At 51.7% G+C, this 22,549-nt stretch overlaps 1 protein-coding gene across 8 annotated transcripts; it reads right to left on the reverse strand.

Annotated features, from left to right (window-relative positions):
• Positions 1-3,161: 3,161 nt before the first annotated feature.
• PLAGL2 (PLAG1 like zinc finger 2) lies at positions 3,162-22,468 on the reverse strand. 8 transcript variants are annotated; one of them, XR_004820246.1, is made up of 4 exons: positions 22,348-22,468; positions 16,596-16,969; positions 12,155-13,613; positions 3,162-3,254 (listed from the first exon to the last, which is right to left on the reverse strand). XR_004820246.1 is itself a non-coding variant. In XM_027622621.2 (3 exons), exons 2-3 carry the CDS (start codon positions 16,853-16,855, stop codon positions 12,383-12,385), a joined length of 1,491 nt encoding a protein of 496 aa, XP_027478422.1. In that variant the 5' UTR covers positions 16,856-16,969; positions 22,348-22,468; the 3' UTR covers positions 8,469-12,382. The 8 variants fall into 8 exon arrangements, 5 of the variants coding, with proteins under 5 accessions (XP_027478422.1, XP_027478423.1, XP_027478424.1 ...); XR_003524719.1 differs by lacking the exon at positions 3,162-3,254 and adding an exon at positions 8,469-9,071; XR_003524718.1 differs by lacking the exon at positions 3,162-3,254 and adding an exon at positions 8,469-9,071 and having other exon boundaries at positions 11,459-13,613.
• Between the last annotated feature and the right edge of the window lie 81 nt (positions 22,469-22,549).

Genomic DNA, 22,549 nt, shown 5'->3' on the forward strand with positions numbered 1-22,549 from the left:
AGACTTCCTTGAATTTCTGTGCTGAAATCATGTCCTTGGAGGAAAAAAATCAAAGTCCCCCAAACTGTAATCAGGGCAGTTACAGGTAACAACTAATTACTATAGTTTCGGGACAGATTTTTCTGATTGTAAGAATTGTCCAAAGTTCCTCCCCAGGCCAACAGAACAGGGCGGACTCCTGAGAGCAGAGGTGAGCAAAGCCCTGGGGTCAGAGGCTCGTGTTGCTCTCCACCCCAGAACAGGAAACCCCTCCTCGCTCCTTCCTCTCCTCTTAGAGCAGGTTTAAGGTAGGCAGCCATCTCTCTGGAGGAGGGACCAGGAATGGGCACAGACACTCCCTGGAAAAAGCCTACACTGGCCGCACACGTTCCTATTCCTAGAGATAATCTTCCCCTTGCCCACCTGGAAGACCCTCCTAAACCTTGAGTGTGTAAAGTACTCACTGATTCCACAAAGAGTTTCTGAACCCCACATGTGCCAGGGGCTATCTAGGTGAGGGGTATTCAGCAGTGAATAAAAGTCCCCACAAGGGGAGGAAAAAAAGCAGGTATGTAAGGGAATAAATGAATGTAATGTCAGGTGGTTGTGAGTGCTCTAACAAAATTCAAACCACAGAAAGGGAGGGAGAGCGACAGGGCAATTTATTTATTTTAGAAAGAGAAAGAGCAAACATGAGGGGAGGGGCAGAGGGAGAAGGAGAGAGAGAGGCTCTCCAGCAGTGTCCCCATTATGAGTGCGAAGCCTGTCGCGGGGCTCTGTCTCATGATCCTGAGGTCACGACCCTGAGCCGAAATCACGAGCCAGGCACTTAACCGACTGAGTTACCCCAGGCATCCCAACAGGGCAGTTTTGAGAAGGGGTCATCAGGGAGGGCTTCCCGAAGAGGTGAAATTGTAACAGAGGAGCTGAGAAACCTTAAGGAATAGAAGAGCCAGTCTTGCACACTTGTATCTGGAAAAGAAAGTTCCAGGAACAGGGCAGGGCAAGCAAGTTTCTGAGCCAGGTTTGAAGACTAGCAGGAGGTGGTGTTGCAGAAAAGTGATCTGGAGGAGGTGAGCCAGAAGAGATGAAGTTATAGAGGTGACAAGAGGTCAGATCATGAGGCTTTTGCAGGTCGTGAGGAGCACGTTGGTTTTTCCTCTTGCATGTGATTGGAGCCTTTGGAGGGTTTGGAGCAGAGGAAGGACATGGCCTGACTCGGGTCTAGAGAGCCACTCTGGCTGCTGTGTCCATGTAAGCCCCTGGCACACAGTAGGTGGTGACTAAATGTCAGTGGTTAGTATCACTGCTTTTGGCCTCACCATTGGGCTCTTGAGGTCACTGAGGGCAGAGATCAGAATAGTCCTCTTGTACCCCCAGTGCCCATTATGGAGTGGTTGCTAAAATATGTGGATAAACAAATGAGTGACTCAGGATATGAATGAGGGAGCAAGCAGAAGTGGGTTCTGAGGACAAGACTCCTGCCCCAGATGGGTGGCTGGGACACATGGTTGGCATGGCCCCTTGCTGAGATCAGTCACAGAGTGAAAGAAGCGTGCCACTGGCCATGCAGCAGAAAGATCAGGTAAATGCCCATTTTGGTAAGCACCATTGTCTAGGGCCTAAGGATGTGCAGGATGTGACTGGGCCCAAATTTGGCCTGCAAGAGCCAAAGTGCACCTGCCAACCACCAGGTGCAGGGCAGGCAAATGACTTGGGGCACCAGTTTCCAGGATCACCAGAATGCTTAGAGGCTCACTCTGATACCCTTGGGAGCATCACAAAACAGGTGTCTGACACAAAAGAGAAACCCAGAGGAGGTAGCCCAGCCAGGCAGTAGTATCCAAAATTTGGGTTTGAGGCTGTACTTGGGAGGTGGCAGAGATTGTTGCAGGCAAGGGCAATCGTGGAGGGCTTCCTGGAAGAGCTGCAGCCTGGGGTCAAACTGAAGATACTAGAGAGCTGGAGTTGCAGACACTCCCCTCCCCTTGCCTCCAGCTGCCCTGTGAGCTCTCCTCCTCTGAACCACCTCTGATATCCCTTCCCACCATCCATGGGCTAACGCCTTGGCTTTGCATTCAGAGTTTGAATTTCCAGAAAATGGCCTTACCCTACCCATCCAGCGTTGTCTCTTCCAAGCAGCCACACCCAAGGTACCTGCTGTGGTACCTGAACACATCAGGCATCTCCTATCCCCGTGCCTTTGGTCATGCCATTGGCTCCCTCAGGAATTCCCTATCCAGCCCCACTTTACCTAAACTGCTACCTTTCCCTTAAGGCCCAGCTCCTGTGTCCCAACGTCAGGGGAGTCTCCACCCTCCGATCCCCCATCACACACATTTGGGGTAAGCTGTATGCCAAACTGGACTTTATCCAGATGTGTCAGAGTATTGTCCCGGGCCCTGGCCAAGCAAAGAACAAAGCATAGTTCCTGCCCAAAGATTTTCAGCTGGGCAGTGAGGGCTCAGCTCGCGTGTCCAGTGTCAGGGGAGGCTCCTGTCTCTCTGTCTCTTTGGGGTGATGGTCCTGTACCAGTCAGGCTTCTCGTCCTGGCGTCGTTGTTGGTAGTGGCCCTTTCACTCCCAGATAAGCTCCAGCTGCACAACACATCACATGGCGACCCGTCAGTGTCGCTGTTCTCCTGCCCCATCAGAGGAGGAAGAAGAGAGGAAAACAAGACCATTTCAGAGAGTTACAGTGATGTGGAGAAAATCACTAAGGGGTGGGAAGAAGGAATGGAAGGAGGTAGAGAATGACTTCAGACAGGCAAGGCGGGGACGGCCTCCGGATAAGTAGCGTTTGACTGAGGCCTGAAAGAACGGAGGGAGCCAGAGAGGAGAATATCTGTAGGAAGAAAATTCCGGAGAAAGAGAGACAAGCGCAAAACCCCTGAGGCCGGAATGTGCTCCATAAGGAGCAGCAGAGAGGCGAGGGCAGGGGTGTGTGAAGAGGAGATCAATGGGAGATGTCGGCAGGAGCCAGACAGAGCTGGGCTTTGTCAGCCCTGTTAAGGAATTAGGACTTTTTTTTTTTCTGCCAATGGAGGATTCTGGAGGGGGGAGTAACATGATCCGAGTTATTTTTACCCCAGACTGAAAGGTTTTTATTTTTTACCCATGCAGATAGAAGACAAAAGTGCCATGAATCCTCTTCTGATTGGACAAAGCCATCCCACGAACATTTCTCTGTTTAGAAGCAGAGACACCAGTTACAGCAATGCCCATTACATCATGGCGGCCAGGGCACAGAGTCATCAGGACCTGACAGATTTCTTTCTGGAAAGAAACATGTTAACAGAACATGGTAACAGTTCCCAGTTTTAAGTCCTACAGAACCACCTTATTCATACTACTTCTGAGTACTGGGCTGTATTAACAGGCCACAACAGCTTGATCACCACCACAAATAGCCACCTAAGTCTCCAAATGGCACGGCATGGATAAATTACATGGGCATTCTTGTAAATGTTCTCAACTAAAAGCAATAAACAGTCCTGGACAGCTCAATGTCTCCCCTGGGCAGAAACGGGGAAGGAGATGCATAGGGTCTTACTTAAAAACAGTGAAATGAAAAATAGCATTCACTTTCCACATTCACAGGTCACACCTAGACCAAGAGAACCTCTCAAGTTTCAGTGGTCGGTTAATAATTCTCATTTAAAAAACATTTTGGTGAATCAGAAAAGTTTAGAAGAACCAGGGAACTCTGCTCCCTGCACCCCATGGTCTCTCAGCCACCTGAACCTTCCCAGCTGCCTCTGCTTCCATTGCATTCCCCTGCGGAGAGCATCTGCCACCATGTTTTGTGTCAAGGACTCCCCAAGTCCTGGGACGCAAAAGACAAGGCCTTCCACCGGAAGGAGGACTTCGGGAGGCAGCTAAACTCTTCCACCTACACAATCCCACAGTGGGGGTTGGACCTGGTGGGAGGAGAAGAAAGGAGTTGGTCTAAAAGAACACAGCACAGAACTAGCCCCGCCCGAGGGGGTTGGTGCTTGCTAAAGGGGACGGGGCACGGGAAAGAGGCTGCATAGACCCAGGGCTGCAGTCTACCGCAGGACCCTCCTTCTCTAGAGCCGGTCAAAGAGGGGCAAATTCAATAAGAAAGACGGCCTCCTTAGCTGTTTTAAAACTTTGCTTCTTCAATTATTTGTTTCTGAGTTGTCATTTTAAAGAAAATGAAAAGAAAGATGTGCGATCTGGGCAGGCCCCATGACTAGAAACACCCCTCCTGTACCTGCAGCCTGGCAGCCTAAAAACAGGCAGAGACTGGGGGTGGCGGTGGGGGGCTAGATTCCATGTGAGCTCAGTGACTGGAGCTTAGAAGGTAGGCTTCCGGGAGGGCCCCCCATCATGGCCCCCGTCTGAAGCACATGCCCAGATATGCCAGCATGCCAGAGTTCCTAGGGAGTTGGGGGCTTTCTTGTGCCTTGGCAAGTGGTTGTTGAGGTCCTTACAGATCTGGGAGCAGGCAACAATGTTGGTGGCAGCCCCGGCAGAACTCAGAAAGGGGGACTGGCACCGTACCACAGATCTTGAGAAGCAGATAGCAGGCTATGAGGAAGTACGAACACGGGGGTAGGAAGAGCAGTGTGATTATAAAGAATGCCTGGCCCACTGCTCGAGGCCCTTGACCTCAGCCACGCCCAGTAGTTGTCTACTGGCTGTGTGACCATTCTACCAGCTGCCCAAGAGCCAGGAGCCTGGGGTAGCTGGGCCTGTGGTCCTGCAGTCCGGAGGATGGAGTGTCCAAGGCCGGCTGACAGCACCAAACGCATCTACTTCTTCTTGGGTGATGAGACTCAGTTTGCCACAACCAATATTCCGGACTCATAAATATGAAGCCCAACATGTTGTGGCCTTGAAGTAGTAGGCCTCAAAGAGGCACTGGTCCTTCTAGCAATGACTTGCAGGTGCCCAGGTGGGAAGGGGGTGCCTGGCTAGCTCAGTCAGTAGAGTTTGAGACTCTTGATCTCAGAATCATGAGTTCAAGCCCGATAGGCATAGAGCTTACTTCAAAAAAAAAAAAAAAAAAAAAGGGTGGGAAGGAAGGCCATGATCAGAGGTAGGCCCCGACCACGAAGATGATGGCAGTACCTACCCATAGTACTGGGTGCTTGGGTAGACACTGTGGCATGTGATGCATGAAGGCCACATGGAAACAGAAGAGTTTGGCCATGGAGGCCACAATCCTGGATCAGAGTCCACTGAATCTTCAGAGGGGCCAGGGTGCATGAAAGTGCAAGCAGACGGCAGGGTTATGTCATTGGCCTAAGGACAGGTAGAAGGGAGTCTTATGTAGGGGCCAGGTCCTAGCGAGGGACTTAGCCAAACTGGAACTTGTAGAGTGTAGGAGAGGCCTCTGTGGGCCACCTTGCCAGGCCTCTCCTGGCTCTGTGGGGCCTATCCCCTAGCAGGTGGTACTGCAGGGGTTTGGGTCACAGGTCCTCTTTAATAATCTGGGCAACCTTGTCAGCCTCTGGGAGGCTGTGCTGAGAGAACGAGGTGAAGAAGCTGCCGACAGTGTCCCCGTGTACCAGAACTGGGGGTTCCTAGCCCCGGTGCCATCGGATTCGAGTTGCAACTGACACCACCGGTCCTAAGGATCTGCACTCATACTCCTTCATGAGCACCTTGTTCCGGAAGTAGAGGCTGTTCCCAAAGCGGAACTTGAACTTGCATTGGGCCCTGGCGTTCCTGAGCTCCTTCACCTCCAAATCCATCAGGTGGCAGAGCATGTCTTCATCACGAGTTATGATCATGGGTGACAGCTGCGGGTGGTTCAGAAAGGCGGTGACCCAGAAGCCAGGAATATTCTGGACGACGAAACTCCTACGGCCCAGATGCAGACGGCGGATGCGCCCAAACCTGCGCTGCAGCCGCAGGTAGGCCCTGTCTGCCTGGGCACTCCCAGCCTCCAGCGGGTCCACGGCTGGCCCATCCAGGTTTAGGGGCCCCGGGCCCTGGTGCGCCGCCGCTCCCACCTCCAGCTAGCTCTTCCTCCTCCCACACACACCCCCAGCTCCCCCTCCCCCAACTCCTCCCCGAGCTGCGGCTTCTCCACCCCTCCTCCGCCTCTTCCATGAAGATGGCGCCCTGCCCAGGCGTCACTTCCTCGGCCTTCCCGCCACCTCCCGCCCGCGCCTCCCGCCCCCTGGCGCTGCAGGTCTCTGGGGCCCCGGCCCGGGCCATACCTCTGCCCGGAGTCCCGGAACAGGCGGGGCGGTCCCGGGGCCGGGGGGCGCCCGCGTGCCGCGCCTTCGCGGACCCCAGCTGCGAGGTCGGGCGGCGGGCGCGTGGCGGCTTCAGCCTCCGCCCCCCGCCCGGCCCCTCGGCCGCGATCACCTGCGGGAGCCTCTGGCCTGGAGGGGCTCAGGGTGCACGGGCGACACTGCGGGTCCCGCCAGAGGGGCGGTGCGGCGCGGCGCGGCGCGAGGTGGAGAGGTTTGGTCTCCTCCTAGGGGCGTGCTCCGCCCCTCGCGCCCCACTTTGGGGTGTGATTCGCAGGGGTGCCCAGGCTGCGGGGGACGAGGGGCCTGCAAGCCTGGCGGAGTGGCAAGGGGCTGCCTGGTGGGGGATGCGACCGCGAGCGCCAGACAGAACTGGCCCCAGATTAGGAGGGCGCTGGAGGTGGAAGTTGGGTGAAGTGCATGGGTGTACCAAGCAAGCAGCAGCTCGGAGCGGGCACCAAGGATCAGGCATAACTCCGGTCACAGACAGATAGAACTTTCCAACAACTTTCCATCACAGCCACTACACCAAGCGATTACTCTTCCCCCCATCTGCAGTGGGCAGTGGGGGCCGCCCGGCGCCCGCACTCAACTCCGGTTTGGGGGCAGCTGTAGGAAACTAGTAGTTTTGCACAGGATAAACTACTCAAGCATATGCAAAACAGGCTAACCAGACTCAAAACTGGGAGCCGCAGATGATGGTAACTGATTGGCACAGGGAGGTGCTGGAAGTATTTATTCGGAGAAAGGAAGAAACAAACTTGGAGTATAAGGATCTTGGGCAAGGGAATGTCTCAAACACTGTGAACCTGGAGCAAACTGCCACTGGTATGTAGGAACTGTATCCTCCTGGGCTTGTAGACAGAAAGGTGGACCCTTCCCCCTTGTCCTAGACCCAGGCTACCTTTGCTCTATACCAGACATTTCACCAATGTGAACTCCAGTCTGAATTACAGGGAATGTGCTTGGATAGGATGAGCCTGGATGAACCAGCCATGCAGCCCTGCAAATGCATCTGTGCTCCTGTGGTCTTGGCTCCCAACCTTGTCGCCTATGGAGGTCAGCACACCTAATGCCCCCTCTGCCTGGAAGTCCCGGCCACCTCCTCCAGAGAGCCTTCCGCCTGCTCCTGCCCAATGAACAAGATGGCTCTGAGCTCTTGGACCCACTGTGAGGTGGGTTCCCTTGGGGCCCCGGCCAGGGATCTGAACGCACTGGGGTCAACACTGAATGTTTATGAAGTAGATGGAAGGCCAAAGAGATGAAGGGCCAGCCCACTGCCTTTGTACACAAAACACCTGTTACACACATTAACACTTGTTACTGTCCCACGGACTCCTGGACTGGACTCAGGAGTGACTTACACTGCGTGGCTATGGACACTGGCTCTAGACCACAGAAAAGCAAACTCAATCTTAGTCCTGGACGGGAGGATCTCAGGAAGAGCTACAGGGCCCAGGATGGTGATGACTACCTTTGTTAGAGACTGGCCAAGCGGCAAAGTCTGAAGCTATGTCAGTCTCCCAACAGTTTGTTTGAACCCAGTGGGTAGGCCCAAGTGTGAGCAAGGTCAGGTCCTAGCTGTCACTTCCCAGCTGTGCCCCCTGGGCAATGGATGCCATGTCTTTCCTTGGACAACCAGCATTCGTTCCCCACCCTAACTGTAGCCCCAGTTTCCTTTGAGAAACCACCCCTTCTGTCTCACTCAGCCTTGTCATCGCTGGCTGGTTTGGGGGAGGGCACAGAGCCCTATCAAGGCCAGTGAGACAGGAGATGCCTCGTGGGGCTTTGTGAATACAAGCTCTCCTTTCTCTCCCTGGTCAGCACTGTGTGAGGATGACAGGGATGGAACTTCTACACAAAGGGACGAGCCACTTTGTAGGGCCTGAGGATAAGTCACAGCTACAGAAGATAGAGCCAAGAGACACAGGAATGCTAAGGCCAACCATGTTTGAGTGACTGAACCAATTCTAAAAACTCTGCTACATCTGGCATTTTTAGTTATGTGAAATTTCATTAAGCCAATTTGATTTTTCTGACCCTTGCATCCAAGTTTAAGTGATAATATGATGCCGCTTACCTCAAAGACATCCCATTAAGATCTTTAATTTTAAAGTACAAAGTCTGTAGGTGCTAATGTTAAGGGTTGTTACTGTGTACCCTACCCTCACCATCTCCTTGGAGGCTAGAGATGTCTGGAGTTTCTGGTTCCCCAGGCTCTCTTCAACCCTTTCCCAATCAGACAGGTTCACAACTTCCAAACACATCATTCAGAAGTTTTTAATAAACAACTTCATTATAAAAACTTTTTTTGAAAATGTAATTCTGTAAAACATTGAAAAATCTACTTTAACAAAGATACGCCCTGTGCATTTTCTAATGGCACTTATACTTTACAATTAAAAACCTTGTTTTATATAAAGCCAAAAATACTCCAAGAGGTTATTCACTGTGTTTACAAAGTGCTAGAAGGCTTTTGTCTTGTATTTTTCTCTCTTTAAATAATCTGGCATTACGAAAGAGTGGCTCCAAAGCCTTGATCACTGGGAGGGAGGGAGGCGAATGAGAAGTGGTGTTTCAGGAGTTCTGGTGCCAAGTAGTCAGAGGTGGAGGGGGCAGCTACGGAAGTGAGCATGCATCTGAAGAAACTGGGCTGGGATACTTCTTCCAAACCCCTCCACAGAGGCACTACATCATCATGGTGAATCCTTCTCCTGTTAGAACCGGAACACCCCTTCCCTTGCTGCAGACCCTACTCCAGTGGTGAAGGTCATAGCCAATTCCTTCCACAGCAGGTTCAGAGCTCCAGGAGAGGCCAGGGTGGGGTCCCAGAGGAATCTGGACTTTTCTGGCCAACACCTGCCTAAGGCAAAGTTTCTTATTACATAAATATCCTTGTTAAAAAGCAAAATATTGATCCTGTACAATATAAACTGTTAAAAAAAAAATCGTGCTTAAAAACAGCTCCTAGATAAGAGGGGAGGTAGAGGGAATGGGGAAAACAGCTACCAAAAAGAAAGAGGCGGGGCAGGGATTCAGACTACTAGGGGTAGTTTAGGGCAGTGGGAGAATTTCAACTTAGGACAATATCTACGAGCAAAAAAGTAATCACACCTGCTTCCCGGATTTCCATTAAATGCCATTTGTAAAAGGTTGGGGGGTAAACTCATTGGTGCTCCTTTCCCCCTCTCCCCTCTTTAGGATGTGCACAGATCCTCTGAGCTGACACGGCTGGGCAGATCATCCCCTGGCCCCCAGGACTGCACTCAGCCTTGACCAGCTATATGCAGGATGGGAGGTGCCTGCCCTGTCGTTCAGGGCGGCTCATTGCTGGGGTTGGAGGAGGTGGTTGGGAAAGGGGGCATCACCCCTTTTTCCTGGTCCCCGTTTGGTCTCTGCCACATGCCATGGCTCCTGTCCTGGGCAGACACCCCTCAGGCTCTCATGGCCTCAGTAAAGGTACTGAAGTGGGTTTGGTACTGAGTGCAGGATAAAGCTATTCTTATCCTTCAAACCACCAGGCCAATAAGGCTTTTTTTTTTTCTTTCCTTTAAATTTGGGGAAGGGAAGATTAAGAAACGGCTGGGTGGCTATGGTCCAAGAAAAGGTGAAGGCAGATGTTCCTCTGTACCAGCAAAGTTCACAGTGATAGAGAAATTCCTTGTGTGGTGAGGGCACTGAAGGAAGAGGAGAGGGCGGCAGGATGGAGGGGGAGGGAGGGGCAAGGCCCCAGTTACAAGGCTTTAAATAGTTGCTCTGCCTGTTCTAGGAGTTTCCCAGCATCACTAATGGGGGAGAGAATTCAAGGAAGGGACAGGAAAGGACAGGCAGGGAAGAGTGGACTCCTCTAAGCCCGAAACTTTCTGTTCTGTGGCCAGGGGCCCAGCTGCCCCTATAAACGAGGCGTGCAGGGAAGGTGGCAGAGAGCAGGTGAAGGGCTGCTGGGTCTAGTGATGAAGACCAGAGACGACAAGGAGAACGGCAGCACCGAGTCATGCTTGGACCCTCAACGCACCATGTCCTGTAATACGAGTCCCAGTAACATGCACAGCATGCAGGAGGTGGCTGCGTACCAAGGGGGGGACGCTTTTGAAAATAAACCTTAATTAGTCCCTGGGACTCATTGAAACTGGTTTTCAGAAGCAAATCACCTAGTCTGATTCTAACCTTGCCAGACATTTTTATATCTGGTTTTGTTCTGTTTTTTTAAATGTATGCCAAGCTACCCTGCCTAAATCAAAACATGCTTATTCACTCCACATTGCTTCCAATCAGGGGCCAGGGAGCTGCATTTTAAGGCTTTCACCTCAAAGAGTACTGGCCTGGGCTGAAGCAGAAGCCCGGGTCTTGGACCTGCTCGGCTCCTGATGATAAAGCGAAGTGATTTCTAGAAGGAAGGGGAAACAGGAGGACTGGGAGGAGGCTGAGGCAGTTCCTTGGTAGTCTGGCCTGAAACCCTCGGGGAGAAGCCAGCGTGAGGCCCTGCAGAGAGGGGCCCAGACACTACTGACTGCAGCTGTGGGAGTTAACAGTAGAGAGGTAGAAGTGTGTTTCTGAATCAGAGTGGAGGTGTCTCATGAGGGCCCCACACTGGTGGTCCCTGAGCTGCCTCCCTCCCATGAGTGGGAAGAGCGAAGCCCATGCAGAACCGAGGAATGACGCAGGGACAGGGTTCAGCTGGGCAAGGGCTGTGCGGTCTGTGGCAGGGAGCCCCACGAGCCAGAAGAGAACCAATCATTTGTCGCAAGAAACCCCACGAAGTATTGGGGGCAAACTGCGGGGTGGGGGGAGCACAAGCGTAAGGTGGCATTCCTTTGATGGAGAGCAGAGAGGCCTAGGCACAGTGGCCCTGAGTCCATGGTAACTGAAAAGAGGTGGAGAGAGAGGGGACACTGTGGAGAAGACAAAAGGTTAGTATGGGAGCCAATGACGTACCCACGGGTTAGGACTCAACTATATGCCCAGCCCTAACTTCCTGAAAACCCTTCTTCCAACAATTCCGTAACTTCCCGAAAAAGGGACAAGTGGGAGAGAGATGAATCAGGGTTTCACACCCTCTCCTTTGCTATCCACACCAGCTCAGAACCCGAGTCCCTCCTACCGAGACTAATGACGACAGTTCATGATGTCTGGGGTAGGGGTTGGGGAGTGGGGGCGATGGAAGCGGGCATGCCTTTCATGTCTTCCCCTCTCCAGTTCAAGAGGAGGGGGGGGGTCATAATGTACTTGGAGAAGAACAGAATTGCAGACCTGGGAGAAAACGGCTCCAGTCTTCTTGCCTGTCTCGCGGACACTGCCGAGGAAGGCAGGAACAGACACAGTCATGGAAGATGGCAGAGACTGAAGCAGTCCAAAGTCAGTTTATTTCCCCACAGGGGAAAAATGTGACCTCAAGTGAAGAGAAGTCAGCAAGACCCGACTCCGCCTTGTAAACAGGGCTCCAGTTAACACCGGGTACCAAATGGTTCCGGCTGGTGCCAACTGGAATGGACTGGTGGGAATGGATTCACGGCGTGTAAACAATGTTCACTGCAATCACTCTAAGGCTAACAGCTTGGCAAGGGAGGTGAGTGGTGTGTCTGAGACGACTGTGTAAACGGTACCGTTGCTGGACAACACTGACTGGAAATGGAGGTGTCGGTAGAGGAGGGACGCGGGTGGTGGGAAGAAGCGGCCCTCTCCCCTGCCCACTGGCTGGAGGCAGGTGATGGAGCCCAATGACCCTCTCTCTGCAGCAGGGTCTGACCAACTGCTGTGGGGTCTGCAGGTTGGGACCAGGAGGCGGGCTTCTTGGGCTATTTCTCTCAAGGTCATCCAAAGTGAAACCCCTCTGTGTCTCCAAGAGACCGCCTCCTTCTCCAAAGAGAAGGAGGTTCTGACGCTTTGGAGGGGGAGAGGGCTAAGTGTGGCTCCCGATTCAGATCAAAAAAGTAAAAGTAAAAATACCTGAAGTTCTATGGTATGAGATCTTTTCATGAGGCTGGGGCTCAGGGCTCCTCCTGGAACTGATCCTGGAGCCTAAACCCCCAAACCAAGTGCTCCATACAGATACTGGAATTTTTTCTTTTTGAACCCAGCTCTGAAAGCTCAGCTGCCTTCATGGGGGATGCAGATAGGGTAGGTACAGAGGCTCCCTGACAGAGCCTAAGACTGGACTGAGGGCCTCCTTGGGGGCTACTGGAATGCCTGGTGGAAACGAGGCAGGGTGGTGGTGCTCAGGCCAGAGGTGAAGACAGGAGGCAAGGAGTGCAGAGGTCCAAAGTTCAGTGGTCCCCCAGCTCCTGGGGAATCTTGAGGCTGAGCTTGCAAAGTGGTGAGCAAGGGCTGCGCCTCGGCCTGGGAGTAGCCCATGACCAGGCCTCCTGTGGCCCCAGGCGGGTTACACGGGGGGAGGTTGAGTGGAAGAAAGCCCAGTAAGTGGGAGAAGTCCACATTAGCAGCGCAGAGGGCCTCGGAGAGGTTGGCGGGGCTCTTGGTGAGCAGTGCTTCATCTAGGAGGGCCGCAGCTGCCGCCGGCTGAGGTGAGGCGGGCTGGGGTTCAGCGGACGAGAGAGACAGGCTTCCAGGAAGCTCCGCCAGAAAACTATCCACCTCCACTTTGGGCAATTTGTCAGGCAAGTATGAGGTAGATCCAAGCTGGTATTTTGGAGGAAGCTGAGCTGGGGAAGAGATAGGTGAGGATTCCAGAGGGTAGCTCATACCCATGGGCAGTGTGTTGTGCACCAGGGAGTGTGGCATGCCCGTGCTGGGCATGGTAGGGATGTGGGCGCCATACATGCCCATGGGCAACATGCCAGGGAAGGCCTTGGCCCCCATCACGTCCCGAGAGGCCATGCACAGCACAGGGCTCAGCTCTTCTTTCACACTGACTGTGGAGCTGCAGCTGAGTAGGCCTAACATGTCCACTGGCTCTGTCTTGATTTTGAGCAGCTCCTGCGAGTGGCTCTTCTTGACATGACGCGTCAGGTGGTCCTTGCGGCCAAACCGCTGGGCACAGTACTGGCACAGGAAGTCCTTCCGGCCCGTGTGCACCACGAGGTGGCGCCGCACATCCTTGCGAGTGTAGAACCGCCGGTCGCAGTGGTCACAGGGGTGCTTTTTCTCCTTGGCACCACCTGCTACGCGGCGTGAGTGGGCCTTCAGGTGCTCTAGCAGGGCCTGGGTACTCTCAAAGGTCTGCAGGCACACCTTACAGCTGAGGTCACCGCTGCTGGCGGCATGCATAGCCAGGTGGCGCCGGTAGCCTAGCTTCGTATTGTAATTCTTACCGCACTCAGAACAGTGAAGGGCCTCTTTGTTGGGGTCATGGGTCTGCAGGTGGTTCCGCAGATGGTCCTTGCGGTGAAACATCTTATCACAGTACATACACTGGTGGGGTTTCTGGGCTGAGTGGGTGGCCATGTGCCTGGGGGTAGGGATGGAGGATAGAGGAGAAAGAAAGAAGGGAGATCACAAGGGCTGGCCAGACAACCAAGCTGTCCACTGACGGAACTAGATACAAAAATTATGGTCAAGCCACGTGATGGAATGCAATGGGATACTGTGCCAGTCAGTGTCTAAATTCTATAGATATCCTCGCCCACCTGCAAAATCACATACATACTCCTAGTCTTTGTAGCCCTGTTTGTAGTAGTAAAAAGTCAGGAACAATCTAAATGTCCATCAGTAGGGAGTGGGGCGCCTGGGTGGCTCAGTCGTTAAGCGTCTGCCTTCGGCTCAGGTCATGATCCCAGGGTCCTGGGATCGAGCCCCGCATCGGGCTCCCTGCTCGGTGGGAAGGTTGCTTCTCCCTCTCCCACTCCCCCTGGCTTGTGTTCCCTCTTTTGCTGTGTCTCTCTCTGTCAAACAAATAAATAAAATCTTAAAAGAAAAAAAATTTTTTTAAATGTCCATCAATAGGGAACTGGTGAAATAAATTATCGTTAGTTCATACAAGACTTTAAAAAAAAAAACAAAAAAAAACAAGGTAGCTTTATATGTACCCTCAGGGAACAAGCTCTTAGGATATATGAAGTGGTAAAAAGCAATGGGACAGAACAGTGCAGGCAGAATGGTACTATGCATAGGAAAAAGAGGGAAAATGATGTATGTTTGCTTGTATGCACTCAAAAAATATTTCTGGAAGGATATACAAGAAACTAACAATACTGGTTGCCCCTGGGGAGAAGAGACAGGAAGCTTATGGGTGTGATGGAGAATTTCCATCATATACCTTTTGGTACCTTGTGAATTTTGTTTTATGTGCATGTATTTCCTTTTCAAAAAATTGTATTTAAGGGGCACCTGGGTGGCTCAGTCATTAAGCGTCTGCCTTCCGGCTCAGGTCATGATCTCAGGGTCCTGGGATCAAGTCCCACGTCAGGCTCCCTGCTCAGCGGGAAGACTGCTTCTCCCTCTCCCACTCCCCCTGCTTGTGTTCCCTCTCTCGCCGTGTCTCTGTCAAATAAATAAAATCTTAAAAAAAAAATTTTTTTTTAATGACACAATAAAAGGAAAATGAAATATATCTAAACTTCCCGATGTAGAACAATCCCAAAATATAAGGGGCTAAGTCAAAAAAGGAAGTTCAGTATAGTGTGTGAAATACAATCCCTTGTGAAAATAAAAAGGGAAGGGAGTACATGTTTCAATGTCTTAGCAAGGACACACAAGAAACTGACCCCACTAGACACCTCTGGGGAGGAAAATGGTAGCTTTCAGCATGAGGACAATTCATTTTTCACTGAGTGCCCATTTGTACCATTTAAAGTTTTTGCCATATAAGCCAGCAACACTTAAAAAAGTGTTCCCATGGTATAGCACCTCAGTGTCCCTTGGTTTACCTGCTCCCTTCTGGAGGGACAGCAGCTCAGGGTCCAGGAGTTACAATCCAGAGCTCCACAGGACATTCAGAATCAACTCGGTAAGACTTCAGGAACCCATATTTACCAGGCCCTGCGTGAGCTGTCATTAAGCTTGTTCTCCACAAGAGGCCAAAGCACAGGACAGCTCCACCCACCAGTCAGTAAGTGGCAGAGGCTGAATTTGAACACAATCCTTCTGGAAACCTGGTTTCCCTTAGGTATGCTACCGCTGCATCCACTATAGCACCTAGTGATCCTTCCGACCTGGAAGGTATCAAGACATAGCCATTATACTCATGCTACATGAGTGCCCACACCTGGGAGTTACTGTGAGCCTCCTGGGACATAACAGGATAACGTATGATAGGGAGGTGATGAGTGATCCCCAGGCCATTTCCTTCATTTCACAAGTGAGGAACCTGAGGCCCTAAGCAGTTTGGTACCTCACCTAAGCTCACACAGTGACTAGAGCTGGAGTCAGGGCTCGCACCCCCCAGATCAGGATCTTTCCCATGGACACCCAGATCGTACTAAGAAAGTCTAAGAGGATGACCCAACTGGAGTCCACCTAAGTCACAGGAGCACACAGAATCAAAGCATTCCTGAGAACTACAGAACTGTCATGAGGACAATCCCGGTCACCCACTACCCTGTCACCTGTTTTAGTTCCTTCCTATCAACTGTTTTCCAGACAAAGAACTAAGGCGTTCTGTGATCATCTTGTTCATGAATTTACTTGTTTGCTGTCTGTCCCCACTAGTAAGATAGTGAACTCAAGGAGGGCCAGCACCCCCATCTGTCTGGCTCACTACTCCGTCCCTGGCACTGAACACTGTGCCTAGTATGTAGCCGGAGCTCAATAAATCATAGCTGGCTAGATGAATGGATGAAGGGGTGTGCATCGGGTAGTCTACCTCATTTGTAAAGGGCATGTTCCTGTTCCTCTGATGGAAAGGCAAGGATAAAATCTGAGCAGCGCCACCCCACCCCACCTTCCAAGCTGCTCTGCCGTATCTACGTTATACCAGGACTTTCACATTCCATTTCACTTTATGTAGGGCTCTTGGGCTTACAAGTTTCAGAACAGCGGCTGACCCAGAGGACACCAGGGATTCTAGAGACAGAAGTAATCATGTGAGTAGCAGGCTGGTTCAGAAGAAGAGGCACTGCCACTCTGAGCCTCTTCTTTAAAATTTACAGATTGGACCAGAGGGTCTCCTTTTCCTTCTAAAGTTCTAAGACTAATTCATAATTTCTGGCTAAGATTCTCACCATTACCTGACAAAGGTGGGGAAGGTAGTATTGACAAAATTGCTCAATCTGGTTTGTTTATGACTGACTGATATTTCCCCATCAGAGTCTAGTGTCTGCATACAAAATTAGCTTTTACTGAGTAACTTCAAATGGTTGGCGTTCAGGGTATACTTATGGGTCAATTAACCTCTACCCTTCTAACACAGATAAAGCCTCATACTCAGTGAAGTCTCTCTGGCTTTGTCCTCTGGGACCCCCAGGGCAGGAAGAGGTATGGGAGTGTCACCTACCTATATAGCTTGTACTTGGAGGCAAAAGACTTGCCACAGTGCAGCTGAGGACAGCTATACGGTCTCTGCTCTGGATGGGGGAGGCTGTGAGGCCTCAGCTTCTCCCCATTTGAGAAGGGCGTCCCCGAGATTTCACATTGGCACTTCACTTGACTCTCCGCCTCCCGGCCCCGAGGCCTGGGAACTAGTTTCCAGCCCACTTCCTCCTCCTGCTTTGCATCTTGAATCCAGGGGGGGACGCTGGTGAAAAATGTGGTCATGGCAAGACTAATGGCGAAGGGCCATGTTATTCAGAAAGCCTCCCCATCAGCTCCACACGGGCTCTCTGCTCTGTCACAGCCTCCAACGCAGCCTTCAGAAAACAATCTCTTCACCTGAAACATCAGAACACCTGGTGTTAGGGAGCCCAATGCCATGAAAACGTGGGCTCTGGAGGCAGACAGATCCCGTTCCAATCCCAGCCCTTCCACTTCAAAGTCATGTGAATTTCAGCCACTGACTGACTTCCCTGAACTGTCTCCTTATTTACAAAATGGGCTTAATAATCTCCTAAATCATCAGAATGGTTTGAGGATTGAATGAGATAATGAAGAGAGTATTCAGCAGAATGCTGGGCACCTAGTAAGCGCTTAACGGTAACTATTATTATAAGTACTACCTAGGCTAATAGTAAGCAAGGTAATCTGAGCAAGTAAAAGCCCTAAGCTCTAACTATTCTCTTCCAACTCCACTTTTATATTCTTTTCACTAAATTTAGGCTAGCAGCTCCTCTGCCGCCTCCTCTTTACCCTACCTCCCCCTCACCCACTACTTTCCACAATTCTCCTCCTCATGGAGGTGCTAAAGAGCAATAAAATGCCCAAAAGGCAACAGGGAAGGAAGAAGACTTTGCTTAGGAATTTATACCCTGGAAAGTCAGCCCTGGAGCCAGATGTGTTTCTCAGCAGAGCATCAATAAGAGGTTCCGCCTAAGGAGGCAACAGCAGATTCAGCATTTCCCCTAAACCAGTACTGGTCCCAACCTACCCGCTACCACCTCTCTGCGTGTCCCAGGCCATGCTTCTTTAGCAAAGCCTGTCCAACACCCCAGGTGCTGAGTGCCACCCCGCCCCCCGCAGACCCTCATAGCACATATGCATTTCTCCATTATGAGCAGGTAGCATACTTGCATTAGTCACCAAACTATCTGAAGGGTCGTATCACAGTTCTTTCATTTCCACTTAGCATCTAGAAAAGGACTCTCAACTTTCTTTTAGATGGGTAAATTAGTCATTGAATTCAAGTTAATGCAAGGCTAACTTATGCTCAGAAAGTTCTAATTTAAACTGGGGTCACAGCCCTTCCAAAGTGGGGGGCCAATATCTTGAAGTCTGATCCTTTCTCTTGTTGAGGCAGGGGGAGGGTGTGAGAAGGGGGAAACCTGGAGCAAAGATGACAGAGCTTTTTTCCTGACATCAACTCAAAGGGAGAGGATGGGAGTTACTGTATGGACTCTCAAAAGGGGGGACAACAGACCCCTATCACTCACAAACTCCTCACAGATTACCAACTGCAAAGCAACTTGCTACAACAGGGGGATTCCTTTTGAAGAGGTCATGCCAAAATCTGGTCATGAGGCTTTTCCATGTGAAGGGAGCAAAGGGGGTATCTGGGGATTGTCCACGAGAATCTGGGGATGGCTCCAACCGCACAAACAGCTGTGGGCCACAGAATGCTTGCTCAGCTCGTTAGCACCTGCTGCTTACAGTGACCATTCATCCAACAGACTGGCCGTGAACGAGATGATGGGATCAGCGGGTTCATGCCCCAGAGAGCTTTGCTCATCATTAACATGAGCTAAGTCCTGTTCAGGAACCATTCCTCTTGTTGAAGAAACACTGCAGTGTAATATGATAAACATTTCCCCATCACGAGTGGAGATTTGCCTAGAAAGATCGGCACAAAGGTGGCTGCATTTTGCATGAGTCATGTGCTGGGGAGGGGTAGGCAGCACTAAAAACTAGTCCCACTTGAGCCTTCAAGTCATCGTGGCGTATCTGCCTGCTTCACTATAAATCTCAAAGGCCTCTGACATCTGCCTTTCGTGGTTTAAATCCTTCCTTCTTCTCAAGGGTGGAATTACCTGTTTATAATGCCAGTGATTACTACGCACCTTGGAATTGGGTAGAGAGCAAGCACGCGTTTAAACATCTAGTTTGGAGGGAATTTCCCCTACCCTCAAAGTCAAATTCTGTTCCCCCCTGCTACCCCAAATCATGCACCTCAGCCCCTGGAAAGTTGGGAATGGCAGCCAGAGGAAAGCAAGTCGCATCACTTTGGCCAATGTGAGAGGGGAGCCTAGCCCTGGAAATTCCACACAAACTCAGAAAGAGAACAGTACGTCCCCCACCTCCCACACGTCCACCTCTTCTGTTCTCCTGAACAAGCACAAACAAGACACAGCAGTTTAGTGCGCTGCTTCTGAAAGCGTGAGTAATGGGCTTCTAGGAAAGAGGCCAGTGGTGGCTAAGGAGAGCTCACGAGGTTGTAGTGACAGAACCAAAGGATGGAGGCAGCCATGTGCTCGCCTTGATCTGCGTTTAATGGGGCTATGACTTTAAAAGGAAACAGCCAGCACCCTGATCCTATTCCCCCCTTTTAAAAAAGCACAGTGGAAGTCCTTACCTATACTCACCAACAGCCTGCTGGATACCAAAGCTGCCAGTGTTACCTTAGGAACCCTTCTGGGAATCTACTCTCTCTCCCTCTGTCCTTTGTCTGCAAACTCCTCTCCTCCAGGAAAATTCCTGGGCCTCTCTCCTCCAGACTTCTTCCTCGGCAAAACTGAAAGAATTCTGCTTCTCTTTCAAAGCTGCTCTTCTGGTCTCACACTCTAACCTTAACAACTGTAGAGAAGCTCACGGAACCTGTTCCCATAAAACAAACACAATCAATCCCTCCCAGTTACTGGTATAACTCGGTATATTTTCATCCAAAGACTCCTTCTGGCACCTGATCTGAAGAGGGAGGCAGCGTGGAAAGAACCTTGGACTTGCTATCAGGAGAGCTGCCACTTACTGGCTGTGAAACCATGGGCAGGTTACTTTGTTTCTCTGAATCTCCTTTTCCTCAATTTCTAAACTAAAAATTTATTCTCCTTACCTATAATAGTCTCATGGGGGATGAAGTGTCTGATATAAAGTGTGTGAATACACGCAGTGCTGTCTCCGAGGTCTACACTGTGTCTGCCTCTTTTCCGCATGGGGCCTGAGTAGTACTTTTTTTCCCCCTTTAATGTTACTTCTCAGGCCTCTGAGTGTTTCCTTCCCTTCACAACATCTCCCCAGAAGGCAGCCTTCCCCTTTTCCCTCACAGTCAACCCACAGCACGTCCCCTCTAACCAGTCCCCCTGCGCTCCCCTCCTCCACTACCACATCCTGGGCCACAGTTCTCTCACCTCAGGAATCTCTTCTATTACTAAGGCTCTGTACCCCAAACACAAATGCTTTCTAAAAACTCTCGAAGGCCCTCTCTGGAAGCTGAAAGGAGACAAACTGCTCCCTAGTCTGTCCTGCTGCGTGCCATGATGCCTGCTGCCCTCTGACGAAACCATAGTTTGTATGGTGTTACATCATCTCTATAGAAACTGCGTTCTTTCTCCATTATTAGCCTGTTTCCTCATCGGTAAAGCTAAAAATACTTACCTCACAGGCTTGTTGTGAGGATTATTTTAGTCAGGTATGCAAAGGGCACACCATAGGGCTTGGCTTGCTCTAAGTACCCAACAAAAGGCAGCTATTATCTTTGTCTTTGTATTGAGTTGCACGTTTCTATCCCACCTTCTGCTGTGGCAGGAAATTCTCCCAACCCTCCCAAAACTGTGGAGAAGGAGCTGCCCCCCCCCCCCCGCCGCAGCAAGGAAAGGGTTAATCTCTAAGTGTTCTTAACTAGAGAGACCCATAGAGGATTAACAGCTCCACTTCAGTGACTACCCTAAAATAGCTTTTATCCCTCCAGCCCAAGAGCTACTTGGGGATCTGAAGAACTCAATTCAACACCTGCCGAGGAGGAAACACACCCGGGAACACACCCTGGAACGTTCCTTAGGGTGGACAGAATCTTCCCTTAAGCAGAACCCAAAATAGCAACTAGGAAATTATAAATAGACTGAGAGAAAAAAGAAAAACAAAAAAAAAAAACCACAAAAAACCCAGGTCTTGATCTGAGCACCAGAAACAAATCCAAATGACACACTGACTGGCTGGAAAACAGTGAGAAGGAAAGGGGGGAATGGGAAGAGCTGCCCCCCTCCCTCCCTCCCGCGCACACACACTCCAGAGTGGTGGGAGAATTAAATTACAGGGAGGCCAGAGAGTTTCAATGACTTGCATCATTCCAAGAGACATCAAACAGGATTAACAGGGGTTGGATTTACTCTCGGGCTGCTAGTTCTTCTGTCACTGTAGATGGGCCCTCTTTGCAGTCCCTTTGATTCACTCTTTCCTCCCATTCCCGCTGCCTCTCACTCCTGAGGAGGCCTTGAGCAAATGGCTGCAACTCACTACAGCCCCATTTTCATTATGAGGAAACCTGGTTGGACACCCCCAAGGATTCCCCCCAACAATGGAGTGGCCTCATTGTGGGGGGCAGGGTTAGAAATCCAAGGCCAGACTATCACAGTCCCAAACTAACAGGTGGAAAAGCATATAAGCGAGGAGACAGGCTTCTCTTGCAGGTGAAAGCACCAACAACCCCCCCCACACACACTAGTTGTCCCCATATCTTCCACCTTACAGGTCCCTCTCCCCCACCAAGCTGGAGCGGGAGCCTGGGACTGGATTTACAGGGAATAACCAGGCTCCTCGGGCAGCTTCTAGACCACTCCACTGTGTGGTGGGAGAGGTTCAATTCCCCTGGAGCTGGAAGAGACGGGAGTGGACACCTGCCAGAGAAGGGACAGAAATTCAGGGAGAAGTCCGGAGGAGGTCTCAGGGATGGGAAGGAAGGGAAAGTATGATAAAAAATCATTAGCAAGTTAACTGAGTCTCTAAGGGACCGGCCCCTTCCCTCCCCCCCGCAAAAAGAAAGAGATGGGGGATTATACGGGCTGGAGGATTCCAGGGGTTGAAGATAGTCAGAAGTGAATTCTCTGAATTTCAATGGTCTCAAAAGGGTAACCAGATGGATGATATCTAAGGTTAGGGAGTATGGTCACCGAGGAGGGAATTATAGGTAGAGCTTACTGGGGTTCTCCAGAACCAGATTATTTGACGGAAGCCTCAAAATGGATTATGTGATTCTGGAAAACGAAACAGAGAATAAAAAACGGAGTATTTGGAGCAGGAAAGGGGGTTATGTGGGTCCGGGTAGGCGTGTCTGAGGGGAGGGAGCAGGTGCAGCTTATCTGCGTCCCCCAGACCCGGGTCCCTGGTAAGGTCAGCAGCGCGTTATCTGGGTCTCCAGGGAACCTAGGGGTCAAGAGTAAGGGACCCTCAGGGCTGAGTCTCCAGGTCTCGGTAGGGAGGGGACGGACCAGTAGGGTTTCTTCCGGTCCCCCGACCCAGGTATCGGGTCCGCGGAGAGATTTCGTCACCCTGGGGCCTATCGGGGCCCGAACTGGCGTGGAAGGGGCCCCCGGCTGGGGGTGTGGGCGACCGCGCCGTGGGGCCCGAGATGAGAGGCGCCGCCGCTCCGGGTGCCGGGCGCGCGGGCGCAGCGAGACGGCCTCCCGCCCCGCTCCCCGCCGTCCCCCGGGGCCCTCGCCGGCACTCACCGCGCTCGGGGCCCCGCGCTGCGGGCCGGGCCGCGCTCGGGCTCCGCCAGGCCCGTTCAGGCCCCGGTAGTGGCGGCGGTCGGGCCATTGTGCGGTGCATTGTGGGAGCCGCGCGAGCGGGCGCTCGGGCCGTGGAGGGGGCGGTGCCGCGGGCTCTCTATGGTCCCGCCCGCCTGCCGGCTAGAGCGGCCGGGGCGGTGCG

This window comes from Zalophus californianus, chromosome 8, assembly GCF_009762305.2.
Source record: "Zalophus californianus isolate mZalCal1 chromosome 8, mZalCal1.pri.v2, whole genome shotgun sequence".
In the NCBI taxonomy this organism is placed as follows: domain Eukaryota; kingdom Metazoa; phylum Chordata; class Mammalia; order Carnivora; family Otariidae; genus Zalophus; species Zalophus californianus.

Coding starts and splice junctions, on each gene's coding strand:
- PLAGL2 (XM_027622621.2), bottom strand. CDS start 16,855: ATGACCACATTTTTCACCAGCGTCCCCCCCTGGATTCAAGATGCAAAG. Junction 13,614..16,595: donor TCCAAGTACAAGCTATATAG/GTAGGTGACACT, acceptor CCCTACCCCCAG/GCACATGGCCACCCACTCAG.